The 10,819-nt window shown below is 27.6% G+C and overlaps 1 protein-coding gene across 2 annotated transcripts; it reads right to left on the bottom strand.

Moving 5' to 3' along the window:
* Nucleotides 1-654: 654 nt before the first annotated feature.
* On the bottom strand, nt 655-5,530 carry LOC106429840 (omega-3 fatty acid desaturase, endoplasmic reticulum). Of its 2 annotated transcripts, NM_001316024.1 has the most exon segments (8): nt 775-989; nt 1,074-1,211; nt 1,306-1,386; nt 1,472-1,657; nt 1,764-1,856; nt 3,558-3,624; nt 4,299-4,388; nt 5,014-5,321. In NM_001316024.1, coding segments are annotated over 8 exon segments (1,152 nt in total). In that variant the 5' UTR covers nt 5,313-5,321; the 3' UTR covers nt 775-791.
* Nucleotides 5,531-10,819: the final 5,289 nt, after the last annotated feature.

Here is a 10,819-nt window from a genome sequence, read left to right as displayed (position 1 = left end):
CAAATCTGAGTAACCATAACATCCTTACATGGACACGAAAGCATCCATAACCACCGAACATGTATTTGTGGACATGATAGCATCCACATCCATGAAATATGGATGACTGTAACTTGCTAAACTGGTCATTTTAACGTGATTGTTGGATTAACATTTTTTTACGATCTTGTGGTCCTTATAAAAATCTAACTATCGAGAAACCTAATCTAATAAATGTCTAAAAGCTAACCGAACAAAAACAACACAAACAATATTCCAATTTTCCGTTTCGTTTCAGTAAGGGCAAAATAATCCAAAAACTCTTTCAGTTTCCGTGAATGTTTATGCTACAAGCGGAAAGTAGCTTTGGGTGCAAAGAAAACTCAAAAAGTGGCCTACTAGGTAATCAACTCTTTAATATATGGGGACGAATGAGATGTTTGTATAATTATTTAGGTCCTGCGTGAGATACCTGACGCAATTTAAGAAGGCTTTTATATATTTGGGCCGAAAAGTATTGCCCATTACTTAAAAAAGCGACAACTCCGTGACATATTGTTGTTGTGCTGGGACCCAAAAACGGCGTGCATTTTGTCGACTTTCAGTGGAACTGTCTTTTTCTTTCTGTCCAAATCAAAAAAGTTTTAAAGATCCTTTTGATTGCAACTAGAGAAAAAGATAACAAAACTTCCACTTTTTGTAACGTAAATACATTAATAAAAAAGGTTTCACGAGTACATTTTAAACTTAAAGCAGAAACAAATAAGTAAAAGAGAAGGAGTGTTTATTCCTAATAGAGCTAGGAAGAAAAGTTAATTGATTTTAGATTTGTCCGAAGCATAAACGTAGAGATCTGGATCTGTCTCGTAGAAGACAATATCACCAGTGTCACTGACGTAATGATCTTTTTTAATACTTGCGACCAAACTCTCCACCAAGTGAATCGGTATTGCTCCTGACGTCTTCGGCTCTCTGTAGTATCTTCCTAACACATGTTTAGCTGCTCTCGTCTGTCCACAATTCATTAATTAAATTAGTAATTAATCACCATTTAATCAAATGAAACTAGAGAGAGAGAAAGCTAGATCACTCACCGCATCGACCAAGTGATAGTGAGGGATTTGTGGGAAAAGATGATGGATCACGTGAGTTCCAATGTCGTGATGGATGTTGTTGAAGATTCCGTAATCTCTATCAATAGTTGTTAATCCTCCACGTAAATAACTCCATTCCTATTATTGTATGCAAAACATCAAAAATTAAGATTAATCAATACTAACCATTATTGCTTTCTGTACATTTCTTTTTAAAAATTGATTTATTTACCTTGCCTCTGTACCAAGGCAACTTCTCATCGTGACCATGATGATGCAAGTACGTGACAGCGTCCAACCACATTACAAAGATCTGAAAATTTTCCAAAACTTTATGTCAAAAAACAAATTTATTATTAATAATATATAAATCTCTTGTAATAATATGTGAAACTTACAATGTAAGGAACACCATAGACTTTGAGAACTGTGACTGGACCAACGAGGAACGATAGATAAACAAGAGTGGCCAACATTATGGACCAGCAAGTTGTTGAAGTTGCAATAAGCTTCCTCTCGCTTGGAGCAAATAAACTACTGTATGGGTTAAAATGTGACCCTTCTTTTCCAGGACTTCTGTACCACTGTAGTTAAAATCCAATCAAAATTAATTTATATATTGGCTTAAAACTCAAAATATAAAACCATTTGTAATTTTAAGAAAAAAATTGAAATTGTATTTTTTTTTACCAGATAGATCGGGTAAGCGAGCATGGGCAGAGGAACAGTGTATCTGAGCATCCGAGTACTATGGGGCAAGTTCTTGTACAACTTTTCTGGCAACTGAAATACATAATTATAATTAATATTACTATTACTGTTTGTTTGATGACAAAAAAAAAATTAATATGACTATTACTATTACTATTACGGAGTAGTACTTACTGGTATTAAATATTCATTGAAAATTTGTCATTCTGGTTATGTATTCGTATTAATTCATTGCATGTGATGTGTTTATAAGTTTTTATACTAATAGCTTTCAAGATTGAAGACAAAAGTATTACGAAAACGCCAAAACTGAAAAGGAAAAAATAATGAAGAAAGTAAACGGATTTCGAGGAGAATCATTTTATGCTAAGGACTCGAATATAAGTGGTCCATCGTTAAAGTTAGGTACTACTCCCTCCGTTTTTTAATATAAGTCGTTTTAGAGAAATTTTTTTGTTCCAAATTATATGTCGTTTTCGGTTTTCTATGTAAAATTTATTAATAATTAATGTTGTATGACCAATGGTAATATATCTTCTATTTTTATATTGGTTGAATTGTGGTTAGGTAAATAATTAATGATGTTTTTGTCTAGAAAATATAAGAAATTAATGGTTTTCTTAATCTACGTGTATAACTGTAAAACGACTTATATTAAAAAACGGAGGGAGTATAAAAGTATAGATTTTTCATTTTCTGAGTTACTACCATAACCACTAAATGCATCTCCAAAAAAACTATCTATCTAACATTTTAAAGTTTGCAAAACTCTAAATTTAAAGTTTCAAAGTATTTTTTTCATAACCAAAACTTTAAACGTAATTTCAAAATTATTTGTATTTTACACAATGATCCTTATTTTTGTTATAACTAATACAAATCTATAAAACTTTTATAAATAACTAGTACATATATAAAAATATTACAGTAATATTAATTAAAAAAATCTTACATTAAATATATAAAATTATAAATAGAAATACATAATTAAATATTAACTACAAGCAAAATACCACACTATTCCATAAAATTATTTTTGTAATGCTCCATATTCGGTTAAACAAATTTGTTTGGACAATAATTTAGAAATTTTTGAGGTTTTGGAGCAAATTTACCAGATTATTAATATTGTTATAATATTTAAAATTTCTAATAATTATGTCTTGATATATCTTATTTTAAAGTTTTTATTACATTTTTTTGTAATATTTTTTTGCCTAATTATAGTTTTAAAATATTATAAATCTTATTTAAAATTTTTATTACTTTTTTGTGTAAAATTTGAATTTATAAAAACAAATTGGAAATATTTATGATGTATAAAAAATTTAAGAATTAAAACAATAAATGAGAAAATACTTAAGAATCATAAATGTAATGTATAATTAATTATAATGATCAAAATGTAAATAAAAAAGATGAAATTTCAAATTTGAAGTTGAGTAGTGAAAGTTCAAATTTGAAGTTTCGTCCCTCAAACTTTAAAATTTTTAAATTCTTTTTTAGAGAACAAAAAACTGTATATTTAAAATTATAAAGTTTGTTTTGGAAATGCTCTAACAAGATCAATTATGCTGAACTATTACACTTGCAAATTGTTTTTTACTACAGCTAGAAAACAGATCTGACAAGTGGTCGGTCTGACCTCAGACTGAAAACATAAACTAATAAAATAAACATATAGAATCCTAAGAACATAGACATAAGAATAAATTCCGAAAAACAAACAAATAAATAAAAGACAAGAGAAACTACGAGAGTAGGAAAGATTACCGGAACCCAAGACTCGTCGTTTTCAACATGGCCATGGTTCTGGTGGTGTGTCCGATGGCTTATTCTCCTGCAAACCCCAATTATAAAAAGTTATGTATTTATTTATTTTTGTGAAAATGAAATTGTCTCTATAATGATTTAACAATCTCACTCATTTTATATTTATTTTGTTTTTTTAGTTGGTATATTTATTGAACAACTAACAATAGAGTGCTCTAACAATCCCATTCTTTTTTTTTTGAGCAAAAAAACATTTAATGCTTTTTACTACTAAACATTGTGTCGGAAATAAGTAAAAGAAAAACTATAAATCCTCATGAAATTGATGCATGTAAATCTTTTTCGAAGATATCTGAAGCTGATGTAAACAAATAACAATAGTGAAAACCTATAAAAAAAAATCAAAATCTAATTATACTTAAGAAAGTAAGAAAACTCAGGAGTCAGGACCAATAGATAGGCGCATATCATTTAAAAAAAAGTTTTGGATTCTTTTTCATTGGCTTCTAAAGATTTGTTTTGAACAGAAAAGCAACCTCATATTGTCACATGCATTGTTTAATAGGATTCTTATTTAATTATAAAATTGCTACTCTAGCAAAAAAAAAACAGTTGGTAGTTCCCAGTTAATACTGATTACAGTTTGCTAGCATGCACCCAAGAAGAATGACAAACGAAAATGTAAGAAATACGAAAACAAGTACTAATAGTTTACATGGAAATAGTTAATAAATGACTTACCAACCATGGTAAGGAACGAGGATGAATGAATGAAGAATGTGACCAACCACACTGTTCAGCAGAGGAATGTCTGAAAAACTCCCATGTCCACTGCCATTATTCAATTTTATTTTCACATCATTGTGTAACATAAAAACGTATTTATCATTTATTGCACAATTTATTTTAACTTTTCTACATTTGTTTTAACCCAAACTCTTTAACAAGGTAACAAATCCGGTATATGACGTGTCACTTGTCTAAATCTCGAAAATAGATTGGAACACAAAAAGAAGAAAAAAAACAATATATTTTTTTCTTGTCAAAGAAACAAGAGTAATATATTTGTTGCCAAAAAAAATAAACAGTATATTTTCTTGATATTATACTATACTATAATTATAATTAAAAGTTCCGGGGATCTAGAGAAAGAGAAACAAAATTTGAGAACATCAAAACGTAGATCCATTAAATGCGGAAATAATATTAATTATAGAAAAGAAGATATTTTGTTACGAGTCTTACGACTGATGAGTGATGATGCTTGAACTGATGAAGAAAAAAATCTTAGATCCTATATTTTATTTTATTTTTTTAATAATTGAACATGAAAAGGTAACCTCAAAAGAATTAAATCTTGAAGTCAGTGACGACGATACTCATCGAACGTGCATTCAAGAAATTAATAAATTGAACAAAAAGAGTCAAAATAATTAAAACAGAAAATTTAATTTACCAGTCGTGGCCAAGAACGAAGATGGCCCAGAAAAGGGTTCCTTGGGCAACCCAGTAGAGTGGCCAGAGGAACCAGCTATCAAAATACACGGCGGCCATGGCCAGAGCCGCGACGGCGAAAATGTCTCTGGCGACGTAGCTCATAGATCTCAAAGGACTCTTCACCCAACAATGCTTAGGAATCGCCGCCCTGATATCTCCGATCTTAAACGGTGGTTGTTCGCTTGGATCAAACCCTTCTTCCTTCCGGGCACCGGAATCTCCGTTAACATTGCTGCGCTGGTCCATAGCAACAACCATTGCTGGAGAGAGAGATTTGGACGAAGTTTCTCTCTCTAGATGTGTGGCCTTTCAGTGAAATGTGGTGAAGAAAGGTTTGATGGATTTTTTGGGTGTGTGAGGTTGGCTTATATAAAGGGAGAAGATGTATATATGGACATTGAGAAAATACTCCAAATTATTTTTTAATGATTAATAATTTATTTTTTTATTTATCAAAAGAATAAAAAGGGTAATTTAGCTGTAACTTTTGTACAATGGGTTGGGTGTATAATGTTCCAAAAAAAAAGGGTTAGGTGTATTACTTTGTTACGTCGTTCAACGCAATGAAACCAAATTGGAGAAATGTGTTTTACGCAAAAGTAAAGTTAAAAAAAAAAAATGCTAAGAACAACATTTTGCCATTTCTGGTCGTATAAATTGTTTTTATTTTCGAACTGTGGTCGTATAAATTGTTTACGTTTAAAATTTACACTAATTTCATATATATGAGATTCGAAGATATTTGCTATTCAATACGTTATACGACAATCATATTTAAACTTGGGTATAAATAGAATGCTACCATAATCTATAACTTCACTAAGATGTCTTTTATATTTTTAGATTTTCCTTGGACGGAAGGATTGTACCAAATAAATTTATTTGTGTTTCTTACTCTAGAATCAAATGCCATATGTAGATGCAGTGGAATGGAAGACAAACATAACGATCCTCTAGCATATATATTTTGTTCCCTAAAATTTTGTCGATTATTTATTGACTAGGCTAAGATCAACATGAATTATTTTTATATGTGCGGGATGGACATTGTGTATATAAATTATTATTTATTTTACGTTTTTACATGAAATAATAAAATAATAAACTGAAAAGTCTATAACTATTATGTATATAATTAAGTTGACGCGAACACATAAATCAAAACAAACACTCTTTTTACTTAAAATAATTTTGATATAAAAAATCTAAAAATTCAATTATATCTATGGTATATAATTAAATTTAAATAATATTAATATATAGAAGTATATTTTAAAATATCTGTTAAATAATGCTTTATAGTTATATAGTTTTATGACAATTCGTATTTTTTAAAATATTGAAAATAAAATTCTCAATGGGATACTTTTAATAGTTTTAGTAATTTATAATTGTTTTTAAAAATTTAATACAAAATATAAAATTAGAATATTAAGTTCTCAATATTTCTTCAATGCAAATTTCAAATTAAACTATTATGTTCTTATATGGTATATAGTTTAATTTAAACGATAGTAAAAACATATTTTTAATATGAAAATCTATTAAATAAGATATTTTATTCATATGATTTTATGATCATTTGTATATTTATATATTGTATAACAAAAAATTTAAGCCATTACTCACAAAATTTTTAATGTAATATTTTTTACAGTTTTAATAATTTATAGTTGTTTAAAAAAAATCAAAGTATCGCATATAAGAAAAAATTTAAATTTTTATTCTATGATTAATATGATTATTTAATTTATTTTAAAAATATAAAACAAAATATAGAAGAAACACAAATTGTTATCAATTTTTTATTATTCAAAATCACTAGTTGTCATGTATATATATTGATCACATTTAATAATTTTGTAGCTTTTATTTAAGAAACTAAATAATAATTTCTTTTGGTACATTAGTAATTAGTTTTTTAGTTAATTTAATGAGAACTACCGTGTATATTTAGATTGACCAATTTATTTCTTTAGGTAATCTGAGAACCATACACTACACGTTTTAAATATTGTAATTTTCTCAAATAATATATAAGGAATTAGTTCATCATAAAAGTGATTAATAAAACTTCCCAATAAATAAGAAAATCTAAAAAAAAAAATGAAGTAGTTAATGGGTAGTAGCTTAGAATTGAATTGAGTAGAAATTGCTAGCAAATTAAATTGAGGAAAGTTGAGGAAAAAACAGTTGCCACATCACTATGATTTGTTTGACTTACTAAACATGTATCCAGCGGTTTTATTTATTTGAGATGACTTGCTTTTTTTTATTTTTTTTATATTTTTGGAAGATGTCTTGCTTTAATAGCGATTTTATTTTGACTTATTCTTGGGTTCACTCCCTAGGGTGAATTTCTAGGTTCACCAACCAATAGAATTTCATTATTTCAGATTCAATATCTTTTAAAAAAGAAACAAAATATTGTCAAGTTATATTATGTTTTTAAAATAAAAAGATAAAAAATAAAAAATAAAAATAGTAGTAATTACAAAAAATATTTTTAACGTCGTCAGGAAAAAAGTAAACCCTAAATCCTAATTCCTAAACCCTAAATCTGAAACCCTAAACCCTTGGATAAATCATAAACTCTAAATCAAAAACACTAAACACTAAAACACTCAAGGGTTTAGGATTTTAGTGTTTAGTGTTTTTGATTTAGAATTTATGATTTATCCAAGGATTTAGGGTTTACCCAAGGGTTTAGGGTTTACCCAAAGGTTTAGGGTTTCAGATTTAGGGTTTAGGGATTAGGATTTAGAGTTTAGTGTTTTGCTGGCGACGTTAACAGTATTTTTTTTAAAAACTTCTTTTTTTTTGTAACTATTTTTTTTTACCTTTTTATTTTAAAAGCATAATATAACTTGACAATATTTTATTTCCTTTTTTAACAAATATCGAATTTGAAATAATAAAATCATATTGGTTGGTGAACCTAGAAGTTCACTCTAGGGGGTGAACCCAAGAATAACTTTTTTTTTTTGTATTTGTTACCCCTCTCCCCCCCCCCCCCCCCCCCGCGGAAAAAAAAGTTCTATTTTTGGCATAACGTAGTTGGTGGTTTTTTGTTTTTCATTCATCACGTAATATAATACTGCATACTAGTTAGATGCTTAGAAACCTATCATACGTAGAAGAATCAGTTGGATGGAACTAATTCACTTTATCCGGAAATAACAACACAAAAACAGAACAAATTCATTGTGTGGGTCAAGTGGGTTAAATGGTTGATTAAAAATAGCATCATTTCTAATATATATATTTTGTATTTTATTAAGAATATATAATAAGATTATAAATGGTGAATGAACTAAAATCAATTCATTTAATGTGGCTAGTGGTGGAGACTTGGGGTGGTGGATTGTGTTATAGTAGCTGTTTTTAGTTTTAATTTTTATCTATAACCTTTAAAATTATCAATTATGCTTTAGAATAGTTCTGAAAACTACAACAGGAAGATTAAAAATAGATGTAAAAAAACTATATTTTCTAAAACAACAATTTTTAGCTGTAGAAAAAATAATGCTACAGCAATAAAATTTTAAAATACTTTCCTTACAGTTAAATAAAAAAATCATACAAACTAAATTCTACACAATTTTTTTTTATTTTACTTCTAACCTAATCACCCCATTGAATTTTAAAATTGAGGGTTTCATCTACCTCTTCTTCTTTTCTTTTTTTTGAACATACCTCTTCTTCTCTCTTCGATTGTTTTCCAACACGCCTTTGCGATTCAATCATCAACGACTTAATATAATTGTATATATATTGGACTTAGTTGCATTAAGTACGTTCGGACTATATGCAATCTTATATATATATTAAAACATAAGTCACAACTTCGATTCATGTGTAATTTTTTAAAAAATGGACCTAATGAATTTATTCTAAAAAAGTCATATTACATTTAATCTATAATCTTATTATTAAAATTTTAGGCCTACCAGAAAATTTTATTGAACTATCAATAATTGAATTTAAACAATAGATGATCCATTGGATTTATATATAGTATAAATAAAATAGATATAATTTAATATTATAATACTATACCTCCATATGTTAAATAATTAAATATTTGTCGATGTTAATTTTTAAAATTATAAAAAAAATTTAAATAACAAAAATCATATTATCTAACAATGATTAATATTTACTACCTTAAACCAATGAAAACAAATTTCAAACTATATAGTTTATTTTAAAAATTAAAACAAAAACTAAATGTTTAATTATTTACTCGATAATATAAATCTATGAAACGAAAAAGTTTAATTTTTTAAAAACTTTCTAAATTTGTGAAATGTTACAATATCTTTGAATATGACAATAAAATAATATTTTAGTAATCTTTATATATATAGTTACGAGTTTAATAATAAAATAATTATTCGAAAATATATATAGAAAAAGATACAAATATATGTGAAAGTTTGAAACAAATTATTCAATGAAAAAATATACCGTAAACTTATTATGTTTTAAAAATTGATAGACACATATATATTATAATATATACTAATTTAGAATTTAAAACAAAATATTTATATAAAAAGAAATGAAAATAAAAATCAGCACATGTGCGCGGATCGAGATCTAGTTACTCATTAAAATTACTTGTAACAACTTTTCTTTATTTGGATAAAACATTTTCACATGGTTGTGACACTCTATGACCAGAGTTGGCAACCTAAAGCGCACCGTTTACAAGTAATTAGAAACATAGGATGTACTTTGTAAGTCATAGTATCTGCCGGGTAATATCTAACTTAGATTGCTCACATCCACAAGCGTCTAGTTGTAGCCCGGCTTAAAAGACTATCATATTTTCCTATAAACTATGGAATTAATTGAGTGCACATTACAATTTTCTCTTAATGAAGGTGTGAAACGTGGGACTGGTGCTAATTAGAGGGAATTTTTCCATAGTTTTTTTCACATCAAAGATTGCCAAACTTAGAGAACTATAGTTAATTTTCCTCACGAATGAAGCTCTTCAAGAATAAGAAACTAATGTAGGCGACTTGCTATGTACCATTTCTACTATTTATATATGTGTGTTTAGATATCAGAATAATAGTTTAAGAATAAATCCTAAAATGTAAAAAGAAGTATGTGTTTGTTATTTAGCATACGCACATGGTGGAGAACATCCTTCGATTTCCTCGTGATTTCCGAAGGGCCACTTTGTTTTAAGTATGAACTTTAAACAATTAACGAATAAATCGTTACATATTTCGAGCTTTATTTGAAGGAGACAATATATATATACACATTAGTTGATACAGTTATGACTTAGGTTGAATTGAATTGATAGCGAGATGAAAATGATATTACGATTTCTTAGGTTATAATGACATTTTTATGATGTTTTTTTGACATTTTTCATTCTCTTTTTTTTTGCTATAAACATGAAGGTAAAACCTATAGATGGACTGTCTTTCTAGATATTAGAATGAAGTTTAAGATATAGTTTCATATCTGTTTGACCACACGAATTTATTCAAATTTATGTTTTCTGAAGTCCGTTTACCACTGAACCACCTCCATATGATTACAGTTTTATTCTATTTTAATAATGTTATGTATATATGATATGTAGTTTCATATTTTCCCTAATTAACTACGAGTAAATGTACTTATCAATTATCATACACGTCTTGACGTGTTGACATATCTTATACTCTTTCCGTTTCTAAAAGATTCATATTCTATAGAAAACTTTTGCTTTAAAAATATACATATTTTATATTTTCAAT

This window comes from Brassica napus, unplaced genomic scaffold (assembly GCF_020379485.1).
Source record: "Brassica napus cultivar Da-Ae unplaced genomic scaffold, Da-Ae ScsIHWf_29;HRSCAF=57, whole genome shotgun sequence".
Classification (NCBI taxonomy): domain Eukaryota; kingdom Viridiplantae; phylum Streptophyta; class Magnoliopsida; order Brassicales; family Brassicaceae; genus Brassica; species Brassica napus.
Note: the sequence above shows the minus strand (reverse complement) of the source record. Positions and strands in the feature narration are given on the sequence as shown.

Excerpts from the sequence above, each read along its gene's own strand:
- LOC106429840 (XM_048774233.1), bottom strand. The coding sequence starts at position 5,312 with ATGGTTGTTGCTATGGACCAGCGCAGCAATGTTAACGGAGATTCCGGT. Across the intron at positions 3,625-5,013 it reads TTCGTTCTTGGCCACGACTG|GAGAATAAGCCATCGGACAC; the intron begins GTAAATTAAATT and ends TGGGGTTTGCAG. Across the intron at positions 1,658-1,763 it reads TCGCTTACCCGATCTATCTG|TGGTACAGAAGTCCTGGAAA; the intron begins GTAAAAAAAAAT and ends TTTTAACTACAG.